Source organism: Macrotis lagotis, chromosome X (assembly GCF_037893015.1).
Source record: "Macrotis lagotis isolate mMagLag1 chromosome X, bilby.v1.9.chrom.fasta, whole genome shotgun sequence".
Taxonomy (NCBI): Eukaryota; Metazoa; Chordata; class Mammalia; order Peramelemorphia; family Peramelidae; genus Macrotis; species Macrotis lagotis.
The window spans coordinates 74,394,074-74,417,114 of record NC_133666.1 but is presented as its reverse complement, the minus strand read 5'-3'; the positions used below and the strand labels follow the sequence as shown (position 1 = coordinate 74,417,114).

General features: G+C 41.1%; 1 protein-coding gene across 3 annotated transcripts in view; it reads right to left on the bottom strand.

Annotated features, from left to right (window-relative positions):
* The window catches only part of PHKA1 (phosphorylase kinase regulatory subunit alpha 1), a 95,353-nt gene that overhangs the window by 51,183 nt on the left and 21,129 nt on the right, over window positions 1-23,041 (bottom strand). For all 3 annotated transcript variants that reach the window (XM_074206896.1, XM_074206897.1, XM_074206898.1), the window contains exons 8-13: window positions 22,754-22,900; window positions 18,209-18,262; window positions 16,236-16,358; window positions 7,042-7,137; window positions 6,449-6,556; window positions 1-79 (exon numbers count right to left, since the gene is read on the bottom strand). In XM_074206896.1, the coding sequence (XP_074062997.1) occupies window positions 1-79; window positions 6,449-6,556; window positions 7,042-7,137; window positions 16,236-16,358; window positions 18,209-18,262; window positions 22,754-22,900 (607 nt within the window). The remainder of the gene's footprint in view (window positions 80-6,448; window positions 6,557-7,041; window positions 7,138-16,235; window positions 16,359-18,208; window positions 18,263-22,753; window positions 22,901-23,041) is intronic.

The window sequence follows — 23,041 nt, the reverse complement described above, 5'->3', positions numbered from 1 at the left end:
CTTGAACCACAACATCTGGCTTGGGGATGGTTGAAAACCTGCGATTCAGAGGATCGATCTCCCCAGGTGCTAAAAACCCCTAAGAAAAAAGCAGAAATAAACCAATTACAGACTCTCCTCTCTGCCACCAACTGACCCTGCCACGAGAACACCACATGAAAGCAGTGTTGGCAGAAGGAGTTGCAATATCTACTCTGCTGCCCATTGCCATGTGACCTTGGAGCAAATCACAACCTCTCTGTGCCTCAGTTTCTTCATCTGAACTAGATGACTGCCAAGTTCCTATGGTGGGAACAATCTCCTCACACCCACACACCTTCTCCCTCTCCCTGAAAGTCAGTTGAATTTTTCCTTAAAAGACATAGAAACTTAATTAACTTAAATGCCTAAAGGCTTAGACTAGAAAGGTTATAATAGGCAATTATAATGAGAGGGAATAATGTTGAGTATCCTTTTCCAGCTAAGAGGAAGTAAAGTTCCTTTCATTAGATACTGATGGGCCTCATTTTGTTTCCATATCTCATTTTGTTTGCATATCAAACAGATTGACTAGGCCTCTGGGCTGTGTCAGGCCCAGTCCAGAACAACTAGCTCCCTTCTAAATCCAAACCTATGATCTCATGACTTTCTGCCAAGTTCTTTTCTCCAGAGCTGTTTTGCTTCAGCCTCCAACCTTCCCTGGACATGTCCTATCTGGTTGCAAAGCTCCCAGCGCCAACCGCCATAATTCAGCTCCTCCATCCTGCTGATATCTCATTTGTCTCTCTCTGGTGTGTCGCCAGCTCAGCAAGTCACCTTGGGCTTAGGAGTTGTGGCGACATACTTGGTGAAGGGAACTTAATCTCCCCTGAAGAATTGTGTTACTCAGAAGTTCTAGGATGTCAAAAGAAAATAACAAAAATCAAATGAAACCTGAAAAAAGTAGGGATGAAGGGGGAATAACATTTCCAGACCTCAAACTACATTACAAAGCAGCAGTCATTAAAATCATCTGGCATTAGTTTAAAAAGAGAGAAGTAGATTGATGGAACAGACTAGACAAAAGAGAATTAGAAATCATGGAACTCAATAACCCAGAGATTGATACAGTGAAAAATATGTTACTTTGGAAATAATGCCCTATTTAATAAGAATGGTTTGGAAAATTGGAAAGTATGCTAGCAGGAGCTCGGCATCAGCCAATATCTTACACCATATTTCACAATAAATTCAAAATGGATACATGACTGGAATATTTGAGACCCTACCATTGTCTAAGTGTTATTCTTTCTAATAAAAAAATTGGTTTCTCAGTCTCCAACTAATAAATTATAAATCTGAATGTTGCCTCTGTGTATAAAAATGTCAATTCACCTGTCTCCTACATCTGAATGTTGACTTGGCCTCTGTCAATATTACCAGGTTAGCTCTGTAATAGCACCAATAAATTTCTTTATCTGGGTCAACAAACCATAAGATAAGAGACATACATCTTGGATGAAGAGAGAGCAATTCCCTCTCCAGTCCAAGTGGGATTCTTATCAATAGGAATGTGAAGCAAATATTATAACTTATGAGAGGACATATGTATGTCATGTACATGAAATCTCATTGGCTGCCTAACTCAGTTTTATGATTCTTTGTCCTTTCTGTATGAAATGCTCCCCACATTTTGTATCAGGGTTGGTATCTTTAATGATACCATCCACCCATGGGTTCAGTATGATTGTAAAGAATAAAACTTCATGGATAAAACTAAACTTTTGTTATTTCATTTTTAGCCTAAAGAAAATTATGGTTAACATCATTTAAAAAGAGAAAGGGAAGCAGATCACATACAACCCACAGCTCTTGGTGGGGGATGTGTTCTTCAGCAAAGGCGAGAGGCCATTACAAAAATAAAAGAGATCATTTTGATTACCCGCTGCACAAACAAGTTAAGGCATCTAGGATAAGAAGGGAAGAAAAACAAAACAAAACCTTTGTATTGAATATCTCTGACAAAAATGTGGAATCCAAAATTCATAGAAAATGAACAGACTAAAAGTGAAGTGAAGGGTATGAATAAATGGGTCTCAAAAGAAGAAATGCAAAGTATTAACAACTATAGTAAAGAATGCCCCAAGTCACTTGGCTATAAGTTAAAGGCAAAGATGACAAAAGGTGAGATTAGTCAAAGTTGATGAATTTGTGGAGAGACATGGGTATCGGAATTACCATTGCAGAATACCATACTCATTGGTCCTAAGCTTCCCCAGCATAGCATATACCCCAAGGATGTAACTGATGAAAAAGAAAGGTCCTCAACATGCCAAAATACTTATGGCAGCCCCCTTTTTTGTAGTAGTAAAGGACCAGAAATAAAGATGTTGGTCAAATAGAGAATGGCTAAAGAAGAATGGCACATGGATATTATTGAATATGCCTGGGCCATAGGAAGTGATGAGTGTGATGACCATGTGACCTGAGGTGAAGTGAAACAACAAGAAGGCAACAGACACACCATGACTCCAGCCTCCTAAGTCCCCAGAAGCAGAAGGTGCAAATGTGTGATACTTTGTTTTCAATGTCTGATTGTTTTAATGTAGTGATTGGTTTTGCTGACTGTCTTTTTCTTTTATTCCTCTTCAAAAAAATTCTTTGTTATACAGGATGGCTCTCTGCATTGAGCAATGGGGAAGAAGAGAGGGAGAAATTTAGATGAAATAAAAACAAAGCTTTATTCTGGGAGGGGACTGGATACAGTTAAAAGACAGAAAGAAAAATCTAATTGTTGAAAAAGAAATGTGTTCCTCCCTCCTCTTCTTTTTCTGATGGGTCCCATTCCTCTGCTCACCTGGCCCCAAAGTTTGGGGTGGTGGGCTCCTGGGATACAGAGGAACTCACCTTGTTGGTATACCCAGAAAAGGCACAGTAGAAAGATGTTTATCCCAAAGGAAAGATTGTGTGAACATCACTGTCCTAGGAAAAGAGGACTCCTCTGGTCCAATGAGAGGACTCAACCTACTTTTCATAGAAGCTGATACTTCATGATACTTTCTGGCAGAAACCACAAGTTTGATATAGTCTCAGGAAAGTCCCCCCACCTTTAGATTGGGGGCTACAGGAGAAAAGTCTTGAAAGTCTGGGGAAGTGCAGGGGGAGGGGTGCAGCTTAGTTTTGAGTTGAATAAAAAGGTAGCAGGACACAAAAAGCTTGGGAAGACTTGGTAACCTTCTGTAGTGAACTAAGTAGAACTGGGAAAATAATATATTTGATGTCTACAATAATGGAAATGGGAAGTGAGCAGCAACAACAAAATCACTAATGACTACATTTGGTCTGGCACACAGAAGGCCCTTGTTTTCTTCTCCCTCTCCAAAAAGAGCCATGAGGATACAGAAGTGGGAGACTTGTGCAGTGAAGCCCACACTTCAGTAAAACGCTTAGTTTGGCCAAGCTAACTTTTTGTTTCCCTCTCTGTAGATCCTTTGTTCTACAGGAAGGCTATCTGTGTGGGGAAAGTGGGGTGAATATGAGGGTTCCCAACCTGGAGCCCTTGATCTTGTTTTAGTTAACATTTTCAATAGAATGGGTTTCCTTTGTAACCCCATGCACTTCAATTTTTGCTTCATTTCAACCTTAGTCTGAGGAGTCCACAGGTTTCTCAGGCTGCCAAAGGAGCCCAGGACATAGAAAAGGTGAAGAAGTCCTGGTTTAGTAGAAAGTGAAGCCGATGAACAAAATTCATCAGGGATGTTTCTAAGTCATCAAATAGGCCAGGACCATGGACATTTTTTTTTTAGTTTTTGCAAGGCAATGGGGTTAAGTGGCTTGCCCAAGGCCACACAACTAGGTAATTATTTAGTGTTTGAGGTCAGATTTAAACTCAGGTACTCCTGACTCCAGGGCCGGTGCTCTATCCACTAAGCCACCTAGTGGCACTCCCCATGGCACCTAGCCACACCGTCACCTGGCCACCTCCATGGGACATTTTTGCTTGAGGGAATTTCAATCTATTTTGGTTTGCAAACTGAGAAAAGAGCAACCCTGACTTTCAACTGGGCCTGCAAATCTGAAGGCCAAAGGTAGAATGAGCCGAGCAGCTTTCCCTAGAAGTCAGCTTCTGGTACTCACCTCCCCTTAGACAAGCCTTCCAGGGGCCTCTACAGATTGGCAACTTTTATTGCTTTCCTTTACTTGCCATCACTGCTATCTGCTGTACTCTAAGTACAAGGAGAAATAAAGCCAAACTTTGGGGTCCAAAGGAGCTAGGGCCATGATACATGTTGGCCCAAGAACCCAGCTCCCTACTGAGATCCCTAGATCATTCATCAGGTAGATGAGCCTTGCAAGTCAATCATGGTTCTGGTGACTGATCCCAGAGGGCCAGATGTTATAGACTCTGGAAAATAGCAGTCATTTAGTGTCCAGTGACCAGACACTGAGCCTGGGCTCACAGACTGCCTTCTGGGGGTCAAGCCAGAGGCCTGGGAGACCACTTCTGACACCAGCTTCCTCATTCGTAACGGAGGGCTAATCATAAGAGTAAATAACATTTCTATTGCACATCGCTTTACACAGTCAGGATACCCCAAGCTCCAAAGTATGCTAAGATTTGGGGGGAAGCCGGTATTATTGAACTTCATTCTCATAACAACCTGGTAGAGTAGGGGCTAACAGCCCCATTTTGTAGATCAGAAAATTGAGACTGAATAATGGGAAAAGACAAGTTCCTTGAGGCTAGAGCTGTCTTTCCCTTTTCTTTGTATCCTCAGTATAGAGCAGTATCTGGTATACAGTAGGCACTTCATAAATGCTAATTTGCTGGGATTAACACAGCTAAGAAATGGCCTACATGGAATTCCAAATCAAGTCTCCCAAAGTTCAAGAGCAGGGCTTGGGTAGGTGCGCCACCTAGTGCCCATAACCACTCCAAGAAGAGATTGTCTGCAGGCCCTTAAGGCCCTCAGGCCTGGTAGAGGCCTGTATGGTGAGAGGACACAAAGGATTTGGGCACACTGAGGTGTGGACCCATGGGAAGAGCCTGTGGGTGGGTGGAAGAACTGGAACATGAATTGGGAGCAGTGAGTACCCCAGCCCTGGTAGAATTAGAGACATTTCAGAAGGAAAACATGAGAAAAGCAGAGGTTGGGGAGAGGTTAGGCTGGGTTCCCCTGGCCCTCCCTTCCAGTCCCAAGGCATTCTGGTATAACTGTCAGAGAAGACTCCATTAACTGTTTCCACATAAGCATTGGGAGAGAGTTTCTTATCCATTCACTTGATCGATCTTTATTAAGCACCTATTGTATGCCAGATCCTGTGTTCATCACTGGCCACATATAAAAATAAGAATGAAACAGTCCATGATCTCAAGTAATTTACATTCAATTGAAGGGAAATAAAATGAACACAGTTAATTGAATAAAAAATGTATTTAAAGTAACTGGGGGAAGGGGAAGAGAACATACAACTGAGAGGATCCAGAGAGGCAACACATGAGCAATAGGTCTTGAGGTCATCATAGTCACATTTAGGGTGCTGGGGTCAATCCAACAAGCATGAATATGGTTTCTCTTTTGGGCTCAAAGTTGGGGTGCCACTTTCAAAGATAAAATGCCAAGGAGCCTGCCTCCTCTCACATTCTTCTCTCAGCAGTCCCCACCTCCACCCTCTCCCATGGAAGGAGTCCTCAATCCTTCCAAACTCGGATGGAAGGCTCACCTACTTTAGGAAGGCTTAGGTAAATAACCACAAGGAGAACCAGTCACCAGTCCTTCCAGAGACACCTGAGAACTTGTCTCCACATTCATGTTGGCTCTGGGGGCACCCCCACCAAGTGAATGACAAACATAAAAGAGGCTAGTTACAAGCTGCCAAAGTCCCTGAGAGCCTACAGCCAGACTCAGTTCCCCCAGACTAAGAGCAGGGGAGGGGGAGGCTCAAGGAGGCAATGAATATTGTCAGGCTTCTTTCAAGAGATATTAAATCATTACCTCAACTCAAAAATGAAGATAATAAGAGTATTACCTACGCTGCAGGTTGACTGTGAGGCTCAGATAAGAGAAGAGAGCTTGGGAAAGAGCTCTGCAAGCCTCCAAGTGCTAGAGAAATTCATGCTAATATTATTATTGTCATTATTGCTAAGAATAACGATATAATTTTCCCAAGAAAGGGCCTCTCTCCCCAGAGCCTCAAAGTAAAGCCTGGAAAGACAAATGACATCATCTATGAGATGGGGGAGACCCCAGGTCTCTCACCATGAGCCCATGAACCTCTACCACAAGACCACTAAAGAGTGCAAACTTACCACCTCTAAGAAGCCATTCTTACTTCAGGATCACTGGTATCGGCCTGATAGAAGACTAACCTGGTTTCTGTGCCACTTTTTCTCATTACTGCCCTCCTTGTCAAAGTATGACAATGTTCACCCTGGCTCCCCATGGCCACCTCATCCAACTTGCATCCTAGCACATGGTGCTCTTCTTACCTCTGCCATCAAGTTTCCCAGGATGTAGAGGGACTGGCCCCACATATGAGGCAGCTTGCCCATGGGCACTCGGTCCACAGTGTGAGGATTCTGGTACTCTTCGTCAACCTACAAGAGGCCACATGGGTAGCAATTTCAGACATTAGATTCAGGAGACAATTCTGGAGTTCTGGTCTGGGACCCAAAGAGCTCTGTGCTCCCTGTTCCTGGTCAAGGGAGCAAATATAGGAATGACTAACCCAGAGCTCCTTCAATGTACTTCCTCATTCCTTGGAGTGCTCTAGCTGGGTCCTGTAGGACAGAATGTGGATGGGTTCTCAGCAAGCCCTGGCCTAGGCCACCAACCTCTGGTATGAGGTGGTTGTCAAATATGGTAGCCTCTCAGACACATTATTTCATTCCTGCCTCACCATGGATGCTCACCCCCAAAATTCAGGCCCTGAGACACAGTCTGTGATGGAGAAAGCATAGGTTCATTCCTATAGCCTTGAAAGTCAAAGCTATGCCTGTCTCTGTCCTAGAAGATCCACACATTGTGAGAAAAGTAAATCTGGTGGGGTGGCTTCTTTTTTCTTTTGCTGCACTATGCTCACCTTCTCAGGAGGTACACTGTAGAGTTCAGGCAGAAGGTGAACCCCATTCTTGCCCTTGATAAGGACCCCTTCAAGAGCTTCTCGGTACTCCTGGACCTGAAAATGAGAGCAATGCAGGGAGATGCCTTAGGTCTCTTCCCTGAGAGGGTTTGTAGGAGGAGCTGAGCCAACATGGAGCCACTGCCAAGAAGCTTCATCCTGGATTGAGAGCAGCAGCAAAGGACCAGGTTGGGCCTGCTGGAGCTAGGCCATGAACACGGGAAAGCAGACAACTGCTAATGCCCTGGGTCAGGTAGGCTTTCACCTAAGGTGGACAGAAGCACTGCAGTCCAAACACAGCCAAGCAATGGGTCTATCCTGGGGAAGCTGAAAGAAATGGAGCCCACTGTGTGTGAGCAAGAGGATGGGGAAGGGGAAGAAGGGAGGAGATGAGAAACACCTGAATCTTCCTCTCATCAGACTTGGCTTAAAGTTAACTTACATACTCAGTTAACTTAAAAAACATCTAACCTTTCAAATATTAAAAGGGGAAAAGGGGAGGGGGGATGGAGAAAGGGAAGGGGAGAAAAAGGGGAACTAACAGAAGGAAGGGAAGAGAAAAGGGAAAAAGGGAAAGGGGAAAGAAAGGGGAGGGGGTAGATATAGGAGGGCAAATACACTGAAGGGGGTGGTATTCAGAAACAAAATACTAGGGAATATGGATAAAGGGGAAAAAAGGGGGAAAATACAGAGAGAAGATAGCATGGAGGGCAATAAAGAGTTAGCAATTATAACTTTGAATGTGAATGGGATGAACTCTCCCTTAAAATGTAAGTGAATAGCAGACTGGTTTAAAAAACAGAATCCTACAATATGCTGCTTACAAGAAACTCATTTGAAGCACAGAGATACATATAAAGATAAAAGGTTGGAGCAAGATATATTTCGCTTCAGTTGAAGTGAAAAAATCAGGGGTAGCAATCCTTATCTCAGCCAAAGCAGAAGCAAAAATAGTGTTAAAAGAGATAAGGAAGGAAACTATGTCCTCCTAAAAGGTACCATAGATAATAAAGTGATTTCAATACTGAATAGGTATGCACCCTATGGGATAGCATCTAGATTCTTAGAGGAGAAACTGAAAGAACTACAGGAAGACATAGACAGCAAAACTCTACTAGTGGGAAACCTCAACCTCCCACTCTCAGATTAAGCTAAATTGAATCATAAAATAAACAAGAAAGAAGTTAGGGAGGTAAATAGATTGTTGGAAAAACTAGATATGGTAGACTTATGGAGGAAATTGAATGGAGAGAGAAAGGAATATACCTTTTTCTCTGTAGTGCATGGCACTAATATAAAAATTGACCATGTACTAGGACATAAAAACCTAATGATCAACTGCAGAAAGGCAGAAATAGTGAATTCATCTTTCTCAGATCACAATGCAATAAAAATCATATGCAATATTGAGACAGGGAGATATAGACCCAGAACCAATTGGAAACTGAATAACCTCATTTTTTCCCTTTTTTAAAAATTTTTATTAAAGATATTATTTGAGTTTTACAATTCCCTCCCCCCCCAATCTTACTTCCCTCTTCCCCGCCACGGAAAGCAATCTGTCAGTCTTTACTTTGTTTCCATGTTGTACTTCGCTCCAAATTGGGTGTGATGAGAGAGAAATCATATCCTTAGAGAAGAGACAATAATTCTAAGAGGTAACAAGATCAGACAATAATATATCTGTTTTTTCTTAATTAAAGGGAAAAGTCCTTGAACTTTGTTCGAACTCCACAACTCCTTAACTGGATACAGATGGCACTCTCCTTTGCAGACAGCCCCAAATTGCTCCTGATTATTGCACTGATGGAATGAGCAAGTCCTTCAAGGTTGATCATCGCCCCCATGTTGCTGTTAGGGTGTACAGTGTTTTTCTGGTTCTGCTCATCTCACTCAGCACCAGTTCATGCAAATCCCTCCAGGATTCCCTGAAATCCCGTCCCTCCCGGTTTCTAATAGAACAATAGTATTCCATGACATACATATACCACAGTTTACTAAGCCATCCCCCAATTGAAGGACATTTACTTGATTTCCAATTCTTTTCCACCACGAACAGGGCTGCTATAAATATTTTTGTACAAGTAATGTTTTTACCCTTTTTCTTCATCTCTTCAGGATATAGACTCAGTAGTGGTATTGCTGGGTCAAAGGGCATGTACATTTTTGTTGCCCTTTGGGCATAGTTCCAAATAGCTCTCCAGAAAGGTTGAATGAGTTCACAGCTCCACCAACTGTCCCAGATTTCCCACATCCCTTCCAACAATGATCGTTATCCTTTCTGGTCATATTGGCCAATCTGAGAGGTGTGAGGTGGTAGCTTTATGAATAACCTCATTTTAAAGAATGAGTGGATCAAACAACAAATTATAGAAAGAATTAATTATTTTATCCTAGATAATGACAATAATGAAACAACATACCAAAACCTATGGGATTCACTGAAAGCGACTGTCAGGAGATATATCTTTAAATGCTTACATGAATAAATTAAAGAAAGAGGAAATCAATGAACTAAATATACAATTAAAAAAATTAGAGAAAGAGCAAATTAAAAATCTCTAATTAAATACTAAGTTAGAAATTTCAAAAATTAAAGGAGAAATTAATAAAATCAAATGCAAAAAACTATTGAATTAATAAATAAAACCAAAAGTTGGTTTTATGAAAAAAAACAATAAAATTGATACAACTCTGGTCAATTTAATTAAAAAAAGAAAGAAGAAAAAACCAAATTGCTAGTATCATAAATGAAAAAGGTGAACTCACCACCAATGAGTAGGAAATTAAAGTAATAATTTGAAATTATTTTGCCCAACTCTATGCCAATATATTATAATCTAAGTGAAATGGATGAATATTTACAAAAATATAAGTTGACCAGGTTAAATGAAGAGGAGATTAAATACCTAAACAACCCTATCTCAGAAAAAGAAATTCAACAAGCCATCACTGAACTCCCTAAGAAAAAATCTCCAGGGCCTGATGGATTCACAAATGAATTCTACCAAACATTTAAAGAACACTTGGTTCCAATTCTATATAAACTCTTTGGAAAAATAGGGGAAGACGGAACTCTGCCTAACTCTTTCTATGAAACCAATATAGTGCTGATACCTAAACCAGGAAGAGTTAAAACAGAGAAAGAAAATTATAGACCTATCTCCCTGATGAATATAGATGCGAAAATCTTAAATAAAATCTTAGCAAAAGGATTACAAGTTATCACTAGGATAATACATTTTGACCAAGTAGGATTCATCCCAGGAATACAGGGTTGGCTCAATATTAGGAAAAGTGTCAGTATAATTAATTATATCAACAATAAACCTATCAGAAATTATATGATTATATCAATAGATGCTGAAAAAGCTTTTGACAAACTACAGCACCCATTCCTACTAAAAACACTAGAGAGTATAGGAATAAATGTTCCTTAGAATAATAAGCAGTATGTATCTGAAACCACCAGCAAGCATTTTATTCAATGGGGAGAGGCTAGAGGCATTCCAAATAAGATCAGGGGTGAAACAAGGGTGCCCATTATCACCACTACAGTTCAGTATCGTATTAGAAATGTTAGCTTCAGCAATTAGAGAAGGAAAAGAAATTGAAGGAATTAGAATTGGGAAAGAAGAGACAAAACTCTCACTCTTTGCAGATGACATGATGGTATACCTAGAGAATGCCAAGAAATCATCCAAAAAACTACTGGAAACAATTAGCAACTTTGGCAAAGTCACAGGATATAAAATAAACCCTCATAAATCCTCAACTTTTCTATATATGACTAGCAAGATACAGCAGGAAGAGCTAGAAAGAGAAATCCCATTCAAAGTAACCTTAGACATAAAATACCTGGGAGTCTATCTGCTAAGGCAGACTCAGAAACTTTTTGAAAACAATTATAAAACACTTCTCACACAAATTAAATTAGATTTAAATTACTGGGCAAACATCAACTGCTCATGGAGAGGTTGAGTTAATATAATAAAAATGACAATTCTACCAAAACTAAACTACCTGTTTAGTGCTCTATCAATCAACATTCCAAAAAATTACTTTAATGAGTTAGAAAAAGTAAGTAAATTCATATGGAGAAATAAAAAGTCAAGAATTTCCAGGGATTCAATGAAAAAAAGTACAAAAGAAGGGGGCTTAGCCCCACCCGATCTAAAATTATATTATAAAGCATCAGTCATCAAAACTATCTAGTATTGGCTAAGAAACAGAGTGGTGGACCAGTGGAATAGACTAGGTGCAATAGCAGGAAACGACTATAGTAATCTGATAAACCCAAAGAGTTCAACTATTGGGATAAAAACTCTCTCTTCGATAAAAACTGCTGGGAAAATTGGAAGTTAGTATGGAAGAAACTTAGATTAGAGGAACACCTCACACCCTTTACCAAGATAAGATACAAATGGACAGAAGATTTAGACATAAAAAAATACTATAAGCAAATTAGAAGGTCAAGGACTAGTGTACCTGTCAGATCTATGGAAAGGGGAGCAGTTTATGACTAAGGAAGAGTTGGAGAACATCACTAAAAACAAACTAGATGATTTCGATTACATTAAATTAAAAAGCTTTTGCACAGAAAAAACTACTGTAACCAAGATCAAAAGAAATGTAGTAAACTGGGAAACCATCTTTACAACTAATGTTTCTGACAAAGGACTCATTTCTAAAATATACAGAGAACTGAATCAAATTTTAAAAAAAGTCATTCTCCAATTGACAAATGGCCAAAGGATATACAAAGGCAATTTACAGATGAGCAAATCAAAGCAATCCATAGTCATATGAAAAATTGCTCAACCTTGATGGACTTGCTCATTCCATCAGTGCCACAATCAGGGACAATTTGGGGCTCTCTGCGATGGAGAATACCATCTGTATCCAGAGAAACAACTGTGGAGTTTGAACAAAGTTCAAGGACTATTGACTTTAATTTAGGGAAAAAACCTGATACCTTAATGCTGATTTCACTATCTCTTATACTTTATGTCTCTTCCTTAAGGGTATGATTTCTCTCTCATCACATTCAATTTGGATCAATGTACAACATGGAAACAATGTAAAGACTGACAGATTGCCTTCTGTGGGGGGTGGGGGAGGGAGTAAGATTAGGGAAAAAATTGTAAAACTCAAAATAAATAAAATCTTTAAAAAAAAGAGAATGGGTAGGAGATGCTCGACCTTCCTGAGCATTTGGAACCTTGAGCTCCTGGACCAAAGGAGAACACACTTCTGATTTCACATACTTGGGGACTGCCATCTTGTGAGGACTCATGGCTGTTTGCCAACAATGTTTAGAACTCTAGCAATGCTAATTACTAGTATCAGAATGATCCCAATGATTACTGGTGTGAAATCATCATTATTATCTGAAAATCTTTGCCAATTGTCCTTCACTGAGCTCTGTGAGCTTTCCCTTGCTTCCTATGCTGGGCAAGGGGCACAGGACCTGAGGGGCCACCTCTCTAGAGTCAGGGAAATCAGTGGGCAAGGTGCTGGGCCAGGCTCCAGAGCACAAAAAGAGAAGGGAAATGGCATCAAGATGTTCACATTCAAGAAGTAAACACTAATAATCTGGCTAGTATTTCCGTAATACATGGAGGTTTGCAAAGTTATCCATGTCACCTCAGCTGTTTCTCACAACAGTCCTATAAAGCTCAGTGTACCCAAGAGTTTCCACATCTGAAACCCTTTCTAATAAGATCAGAGGTGAAACAAGGCCACCCATTATTATCACTATGGTTTGTTCAATATTGTATTAAAATTGTTAGCTTTAGCAAGAAGAGAAGAAAAAGAAATTGAAGGAATGAGGACAGAAAATGAGGAAACAAAACTCTTACTCTTCGCAGATATGATGGTATACTCAGAGCATCCGAGAAAATCAACTAAAAACTACTTGAAAGAATTAGCAGGATATTAAATAAACCCATACAAATCATCAGCATTTCTATATACCATCAACAAAGCCAAGCAGCAAGAGAAAAAGAGACATTCTATTTGAAATAACTGTAGACAATATAAAATACTTGGGAGTCTACCCATCAAGACAAATCCAGAAACTGTATGAACACAGTGACAAAACACTTTTCACACAAATGAAGTCAAATCTAAATAATTGGAAAAATATTAATTACTTGTATGGCTTGGTTGAATTAATATAATAAAAATGACAATTCTATCTACCCAAATCAATCTCTACTCAGTGCTATATCAATCACACTATGAAGAATTATTTTACAGAGTTAGAAAAAATATTTAACAAAATTCATTTGGAAGAAAGATGAATCAAGAATGTCAAGGGAACTAATGAAAAAAAAAAGAATCAAAAGGAAGGTAACCTGGTCGTACCAGATCTAAAACTATATTATAAAGGAGCAGATATCAAAAATATTTGGTACTGGCTAAGAAATAGAGTGGTGGCACAGGTTAGGTTTACAAGGCACAGTAGTAAATGACTATACTAATCTACTGTTTGACAAGCCCTAAGCCTCCAACTTTTGGGATAAGAACTCATTTTTAACAAAAATTGCTGGGGAAACTGTAAAATAGTATGGCAGAAACTAAGTATAGACCAACATCTTACACACTAACCAAGAAAAGGTTGAAATGGGTACAGAATGTAGACATAAAAGGTGATAGCAATTAGAAGAGCAAAGAATCATTTGCCTGTCAGATTTATGGAAAAAGGAATTTATAATCAAGCAAGATATAAAGAACCTAATGAAATGCAAAATGGATAATTCTGAATACATTAAACTAAAAAGTTTTGCATGGACAAAACCAATACAACCAAGATTCGAAGGAAAACTGAAAGCTGGGAAACAATTTTCACAGGTAGTGTTTTTGATAAATGACTTATTTCCAAAATATATAAAGAACTGTATCAAATTTATAAGAATAAGTTGGGCAGTTAGGTGGCACAGTGGATAGAGCACTGGCTCTGGAGTCAGGAGGACCTGAGTTTAAATCTGGTCTCAGACACTTCATAATTACCTAACTACGTGACCTTGGGCAAGTCACTTAATGCCATTGCCTTACAAAAAAAGAAAAAGAGAATAAAAGTCATTCTCAAATTAATAAATGGTCAAAAGATAAAAATGAGAGTTTTCAGATGAAGAAATTAATGGTATCTCTAGTCATATGAAAAAAATGCTTCAAATCATTATTAATTAGAGAAATGCAAATTAAAAGAACTCTGAAGCATCACCTCACTTATCAGATTAACTAAAATGCCAAAAAAGAAAATGATCAACGTTAGAGGGGATGTTGAAAAACCAGGACACTTTGGAAGATTTGGGAACTGATACAACCATTCTGGAGAAAAATTTGTAATTATGTTCAAAGGGCTAAAAAATTGTGTATCTTTGTTCCAGCAATAGCACTACTAGGTCTCTATCCCAAAGAGATCATAAAAAAGGCAAAAAGGCCCACATGTACAAAAAATACATAGTAGTGGGAAACACTTGGAAACTAAGGGATGTCCATCCACTAAGTATATTATGGTATATGATTCTGATGGAGCACTGTTGTTCTATGAGAAATCATGAGCAGGTGAATTTCAGAAAAACCTGGAAAGACTTATATGACCTGATATTGAAATAAGTGAGTAGAACCCAGAGAACATTGTACACAGTAACAGTAACATTCATTGGGTAGAATGATCAAGTAGAATCAATTTAGCTCTTCTCAGCAATACAGTGATCAAAAACAATTGTACAGCACCTGAGACAGAAAATGCCATCCACATCCAGAGAAAGAATTATGGAATCTGAACGCAGAACAAAGCAGACTATTTTCACTTTTTTAAATTCGTTTTTTGTTTTTTCCTCTTCTTAGTTTTTCCCTTTTGTTCTGATTCTTCTTTCACAGTATGACTAATATGGAATTTTGTGTAACTTGATTGTATTTGTATAACCTATATCAGATTACTTGCTATTCTTGGGTGAGAGGAAGAACACTTTATAAACATGAATGTTGAAAATTATCTTTACATATAACTGAAAAAATAAATAAATAAGATTTTCCCCCCACAAAAAGACAGTTTGAGTAGTGACAGAATGAGGGAATGGGTAAGTTTTTCTTTGTAGCGCCAGCACTTAGCACACGGTCTGGCAAACTGTAGGAAGATAATAAATGCATATTGACTGAGTGAGTAACTGATGCAAGAGTATAGGATTGTGCACAGTTGAGCTGAACAACTCACAGCTGGAGATTGAGAAGAGAGTGATGGTCTGGCAAAAAGTTTAAGTGATGGAGTTACTGGAGGTTGAGGTTAAGGATGAAGACAAAGGTTAGAGATTGGAGAGGGAGAGTTTGTACATGACAAAGGAATTTCAGGGTTGTTGATCATGGCAGCTGGTGAGATTAAGGCTGTCTCTAGCCCTGGATGTGGCCAAGGTAGAGAAAAGGAGGAGGAGGTCTTCCGGTTGAAGAGATTGCAGAACTGGAAAGTTAGCATGTCTGAGGGAGCATCAGTTCCCTAGCATAAGGGTAGAAAGGCAGAGTCAGACAGGGAACATCTTTTTTTAGGTTCTTGCAAGGCAAATGGGGTTAAGTGGCTTGCTCAAGGCCACACAGCTAGGTAATTATTAAGTGTCTGAGACCAGATTTGAACCCAGGTACTCCTGACACCAAGGCCGGTGCTTTATCCACTATGCCACCTAGCCATGGAACATCTTAAGAAAAAAGTTGAACAGGCTTAGCCTCTGAAACACTGCCTTTGGGGTTCTGTCTTCCCAGGGCCTAGCACAAGGTCTGACATAGAGTAGGTGCTTAATGGACTGAAAATAAGTCTGTTGATATCACCATAATATGAGATAGGAACAGAGACCTTGTGATGAAGTGGGAAGAAGCCTGGCTTTGAGGTCAGTGGCCTGGGTTCAAGGCCCAGCTCTAGCTAGTGGTATGATTTTCTGTGGCTCACATCCCCTCTGAGCCTCACTGGCCTCACCTGCAGAGAGGGTTGGACTCCCTGATCTCAAAGATTCTTTTCAGCTCTGATTACTCTCTAGACAGGTCAGCCAGATCCCTGAGGATCTCCCACTGAGACAAAGACCCAATGCAGTCACTGACTGAAGGGGAAAGAAGGATCTGGAGACAATCTTCTAGCCACTCCCAAGGGGAGGCCACCATACCTGTTCCATGTTGCCACTGAAGACACCATCCAGAATGAAGTAGGTCCAAAACAAAGGCCATTCACACTCAATGTTCTCAAACAACTTCAGCTCAGCTGGCTCATAGTAGAGACGATAAGGATCCTGCAAAAACCAAAGTCTGTCATGTGTCAGCACAATCAGAGAAGCAGAGGAGGCCACCAGAGGGCAGCAGCCTGTCTTCCATTCTAAGACCACATTTTGGCAAGCAAAAAACCCCAAGGAGAACCCGGGCCCCTGGGCCACTTGGCACCTCCAAAGCAGGTAGAACAGGAGGCTCAGGTCAGACCTCTCAAACCCTGGGGAGTCTGGTGATCTGGTGACCATTCTTGTGTTGTGTAGGTGCTCCTGGCCAAGCCTCAGGCATTAGACTCTCCCATCTGCAACTACAGGTCTTGGGTACCAAACACATTGCTACCTCAACTCCACTGCCAATTCAGGGCCGTCTGAACCCTTGTCAATACTTTTTGACCTCTTTCAGTTCCCGAGGGTATGCGTGAATCAGAGGTCATAGAATACTGACAATTAGTCCCCTGGTACCTGACCCTTATTGGGACAACAGAGTTTTAGCTACAAATTTGGGTCCTGGATATGCCTCTGACACCGATAAGCTGTGTCTCCCAAGTCAATTCATTTCTCAGTTTCCCCATTTGTAAAATGGGCTAATAGCCCCAAGCCTCCAGGTCACGTTTGGGAAGTGCTCTCAGTTCTGATGTCAGAGATGCCATAACATATCGCCAGTATTAAGAGGGTGGAGATTAGGCCACCTGTTCATGTCCTTCCCTGAAACGTTCTAACAAGGAAGCAAACTGAACCCCCAGCTTGCTACCTGGGGCCTGCTGATCCTCAGGGGGTCACTCAGAAAGACTGGAAATATGGGAAAGGGAAGTGAGCGTGAGTGAAATCATGCTGAGCTTCAAGAAATCCAAGTGGACATCTCTATTAGATCACTGAAAAGGCAGGGGGGGGGGGAGGAGCAGGAGAGGTCAGGTCAGGAACAATCCTGAGATGAGGTGTAGCTCTCTGAAGGAATGACTGGTGAGGAAAGACAGAAGATTCTGCCACTGCTGCCACTGCTGCCAGGTAGGGTCAGGGGAGAAGGAAGAGTAGCACTAGAGACAAGCAGAGGGTCTCCACTGGTATGTCAGTTGGCAGAGTAAATGAGTGTGGTGTCAGAAAAATCAAAGGGAGGTGAGTCACAAAATGAGTGTAGGGTGGGGTTAATTGGGTGAAATGGTACATAAAGTTCATAGATGCAAAATGGAAAGATCCCAATGAGGAATTGAGGGGTCAGAGCTGCTGACTTGCCCTGGGTCATCAGGCTAGCAGGTGTCTGGAGGAGAGGGCAAATGAAGCTTCAGGAAGGGCACTGGATCTGGTGATGGAGACCAGTTGGAAGGTAGCTGACAAGAAGCCAGAAAGGAATAGGAGGCAAAGTAGTTGAGGCAGCATTGGGGAAGGACATACATCTCTGAAGAACTGGGGCCATGTCTCCAGTTCTTCTCTGACTTGGCAAAGTCAGCAGAGCTGTGAACCTGAAGACACTGAAAGGCAGTGCCTGGGCCCAGCCCTTTGATGCCCACAGCCCATCTCCCCAGTACTCTGAAAGGGAAGTTCAGCTTTGAGGCAAGTAGAGACAAACTAGAGCCTTCAGCCCACAACCAGGTGCCAGCTGCTTGGAGCTCCCTGGCAAAGGGGAAAGGTAGCAGAGCAGAGGGCTGGCTACACCTGCCTCTTCCAGACTTCAGTCACCCATCCAGGGGGTCCTGACAAGGAGGGAAGCTCAATTCAAACAAGGCTGTAACCAACCAAGTTTTCAGTCCTTGTGATCTCTGGAAAAAAGTCAAAGGGTCGTGGGGAACATAGTGGAGGTCCCCCAAACTCTTGGCACTGACTAAGCTCCAATGGTCTCAGGGAGAGTTGAGGCGGGGCAGGGCAGGTGGAAAGAAACTTACCTCTTTGGGGGTCTTGTAGCCATCTCGGAGAAAGCGACAGCAGCCATAACGCCCCTGGGGGTAGGGATGAGAGGAAAAGAGAACATCAGTTTCACAGAGAGTAGCCGAATGTGCCAGCCAAGTCCACTTCAGAAGAACTCACACTGCAGACACAGAGCTTCAGGCATAATGGAGGAAGGTCATGTCTGGCCGGAGTGCTTTGGGCTTCTGCTGGGGCCCCTGCCCCCTCACCCTTCCAGTGGCCTTCAGGACCTTTCCTGTTCCAGTTCTAACCATGGAGAACAGCTAGTCTCCACCCAGTCCCATCCTAGACCAGTCTGTGGCCAGGGGTCCAGATATGGTAATGCTGGTATGGAACCAGCATTTATTAGACCCTTACTATATGCTAAACAATGTGCTAAAGACTACAAATCAAATATCAATGTAGGTAGGGGATGAAATGGAGGCAGTGATGAAATGACTTGCCCAGGGTTCCATAGCTAGTAATGGAGTCTGAGGCTGGATTTGAGCTCAAGTCTTCTGAACCTCCAAGTCCAGTGCTCATACAGTGCTCCCTAGTCGCCTCAGTGATGTCCAGTGGGGACAATGAAAAGGTCTTGGAATGACAACAAAAGAAAGGTTATGGGAAGATTGGGACCTTGATGGAGTTGAACTAATCCAACCATTTTGGAGAGCTATTTGGAACTATGCCCAAAGGGCTATAAACCTTACCATACCCTTTGATCCAACAATACCAATACTAGGTCTATATCCAAAAGAGATCATACAAAAGGGAAAAGGGGGGGGGGGTAGAGCCAAGATAGCAGCATGAAGACAACATTTCCCAAGAACTCCCCCTCCAAACTCCAAAAGCCAACAAATTTTGACTCTAGCCAAAATTTAGAGGGGGAAGAACCCACAGAAAGACTGAGTGATACATTTTCCCAGTAAAAGATAACTTAGAAGTTCTGCAGGAAAGATGTGTTTCATCAGGACTGGGGCTTGGAAAAAAGCCACAGCCACAGGATAGCCCAGCCCAAACCAGTCCAACCCAGCACAGAGATCACCTGCAATAGCTTGAAGGGGAGGGGAGAGAACTCTGCTACACCAGAATGAGTGTGGAGTGAGGAGTACCGGCAGTAGAACCTGCACCAAGAATCTGGAGAAAGTAGCCTATACCCCCAGAGACAGTAAGGGGGTCAGGGAAGACTGCAGAGATTTCTCTGTTCTCCCTCAGGATAGGACTCTGCTGCTAGCCTACACTCAGATCCAGGTTGCAGTTTGGGCTTCCATAGTAAGTAGCCAAGCAGGATCCTTCCTTATAGCTCCAGGGAAGAGGGAACTGAGGTGGTCATCTACAAATCAAAGCACAGGCAAGAGAGCATAAGACCTTGAAGGAATAAAGGTCCCAGTGGAGTGTTCCCCCCAAAACCCCCCAAAGCCTTGGAAGTGCTGTCTTGAGCTGAGGAAATGAGTAAACAACAGAAAAAGAAGAATCTGACCATAGAGAATTACTTTAGTCCCATGGAAGATCAAAACACATATTCAGATGATGATAAAATTGAAGCTTCTGTATCCAAAACCTCCAAGATAAATAGAAAATGGGCTCAGACTATGGATGAACTCAAAAAAGACTTTGAAAAGCAATTAAGGGAGGTGGAGGAAAAATTGGGAGGAGAAATGAGAGCAATGCAGAAAAATCACGAAAACCAAATCAACAGTTTGGTGAAAGATATACAAAAAAATGCTGAAGAAAATATGTTAAAAATCAGTTTAGGCCGAATGGAAAAAAGCAAAACAAAAGGCAAATGAGGAGAATAATGCCTTAAAAAACAGAATTGGCCAGCTGGGAAGGGAGATAATAAAGCTCTCTGAAGAAAATAACTCCTTCAAATGCAGGATGGAACTAATGGAAGCTGATGACTTTGCAAGAACTCAGGAAAAAATAAAACTCTTCCAAAAAAGCCAAAAATTAAAAGAAAGCATGTAATATCTCATTGAAAAAACAACCGACCTCAAAAACAGATCCAGAGGAAATAATTTAAAAATCATTGGGGTATCTGAAAGCCATGATCAGGAGTAGAGCCTAGACTTCATTTTTTCAATAAATAATACAGCAAAATTGCCCTGAGATTCTAGAAGCAGAGGGTAAAATAGAAATCAAGAGAATTCACTGGTCATCCCGTGAAAGAAATCCCAAAAGAAAAACTTCCAGGAATATTACAGCTAAATTCCCAAACTCCCAAATCAAAGAGAAAATTCTAAAAGCTGCCAGAAACAAACAATTCAACTACTGAGGCTCTATAGTCAGGATTACACAGGATCTGGCAGCATCTACATTAAGGGCTCGTAGGGATTGGAATGTGATATTCTGGAAGGCAAAAGATCCTGGTTTACAACCGAGAATCAACTACCCAGCAAAACTGAATATCCTCTTTCAGGGGAAAAGATGGACTTCCAATGAAACTGGGGACTTTCAAAATTTCCTACTGAGACAACCAGAGCTGAACAGAAAGTTTGATCTCCAAGTACAGGACTCTGGCGAACCATAGAGGGGGTGGATGAGAAGGAATAACTATGGGGAACAATGATATTGAACTGTCTGTATTCCTGCACGGGAAGAAGATATTGATGACTCATATGAACTTTCTCATTTATAAGAGCTGTTAGAAGGAACATATATAAACAGGACACAGGAAGGAGCTGAATATAATGGTATAATATAGTAAAAAGATGGAGTCAATGTGTGATAAAGGAAAGTACTGGGAGGAAGGGAAAGGAGATGAAGGAGCTAAGAAATTTCACATAAGAACCAAGAAAAAGCTTTTTCATTGGAGTAGAAAAGGGGAAGGCAAGGGGGAATGAATGAGCCTTCATTCTCATCAGAAATGGCTCAGAGAGGAAATAACATAAACACTTAATATGGTATAGAAATCTATCTTACCCTAGAGAAAAATGAGAGGAAAGGGATGGAATAAGGGGGAATGGGGGGAGGAAAGGGGGGAATAAGTGATAGAAGAGAGGGAAGATCGAAGGAGAGGGTACACAGATTCAACACACTTTTGGACAGGACCAGGATGAAAGGAGAGAGAGAATAGAATAAATGAGTGGGGAGGAAAAGAGTGGTGGTATAGCTAGTAATAGCAACTGTGAAAAAAATATTGAAGCAACTTCTCTGGTTGAGTTATGATAAAGCAACTCACCCCAGAGACAGAGCCATTGGAATCGGAACACAGACTGAAATACATTTTTTCTTTCTCTCACTATTCTTGAGATTTCTCATCTTCTTGGGGGGGGGGGTTATGTTTACTCTTATAACACATTGAATTTCGATCAATGTATAGCATGGAAACAATGCAGAGACTATCAGACAGCCTTCTGTGGAGGGGGGAGGGAAGGAAGGGTGGGGGAAAAACCATAAAATCCAAAACCTTACAAAAAATGATAGGTAGATACTAATATTGTATATAATTGGAAAACAAATAAAATGCTAACAAAAAAGGGGAAAAGACCAACATGTACGAAAAATATAGCAGCTCTTTTGTAGTGGCAAGAAATCAGAAGTTGAGGAGATGCATATCCACTGAGGAATGGCTGGACAAGTTATAGTATATGAATGCTATGGAGTACTATTGTTCTATAAGAAATCATGAGTTTAGGGAATCCTGGAAAGAATTACATGAACTGATACCGAGTGAAGGGAGCAGAAGCAAGAGAACATTGTCCACATTAATAACAACATTGTGTGACAATCATCTCTGATGGGTGTAGTTCCTTTTAGCTATTCAGAGAGCTAGAACAATCTGGGGAGACCTGTTTTGGACAAGACCATACATATCCAAAGGGGAAAAAAAATAACAAAAAAAACAAAACCACAGAATCCAAATGTAAACTAAATTCACTTTTTTAAACATGTTTTTCTTTTCTATCTTATTTTCTTCTTTCTTTTCCCTTTAGTCCTAAATACTCTTACACAAAATGATTAATATGTAAACATGTTAAACACAAATACACAAGGACAACTTTTACCAGACTGTTCACAGCCAAGGGAAGGGGGGAGGAAAGGGAAGGTGGTAAAAAAATGTGTAACTTAAAAATCTGCAAATGGATGAATGTTGAAAAACTACCAAAGCATGTAATTGGAAAAAGAAAATAAAATGTATTTTTATTTTCAAATAAAAAATTTAAAAACAAATTAAAAGAAAGAAAGGGTCTTGTACTTGGAGTCAAGGGATCTGGGTACAAAATCTACTCAATGTGACCTCTTTAAACTCAGTTTCTTCTATAAAACAATGGAATTACACCAGATGAACTGAGGTCTCTTCCTGGATTTCATCCCATCATTCAATTGTTTTTTCAGTTTTATTGATATAGGCCAGCAGAGTCAACATACTATGTCTAACAGAATGGGGAGCACTCTGCTCCTGGAGCCTACCACCTCTCTGAAAAGTGGGGATACTCAGCCCTCCCCAAATCTGAAGCAGATGAGTGGTCAGGACCCCAGACATTGGCACATCTCTCTAAAGCTGCTACGTAAATGAGAGAAGGATCTGGAGAGGGGCTCACCTGAAGCTTGGTGACTATTTCCTGCTTTGTAATCTCCACCAAGTGGCTGTCCTCTACTGCAAATGCTGGGAAGGAAATCACTGAAAGGACACTGGCATCTACCTCTTTAGACATTGAGGCTCGGGGAAGCATGGAATGGAGGATAGACTAAGAGAGAGGAAAGGAAGAAGGACCCCTATTAGGACTCTGACAACAAGCCCCTTTTCTCTGAAAGGGAGTTTTCTCCCAAGGTCTGCCAGGGGAGTCCTGGAGGAGGAGAGGCTTGCTTAGAGTCAACAACCCCCTGCT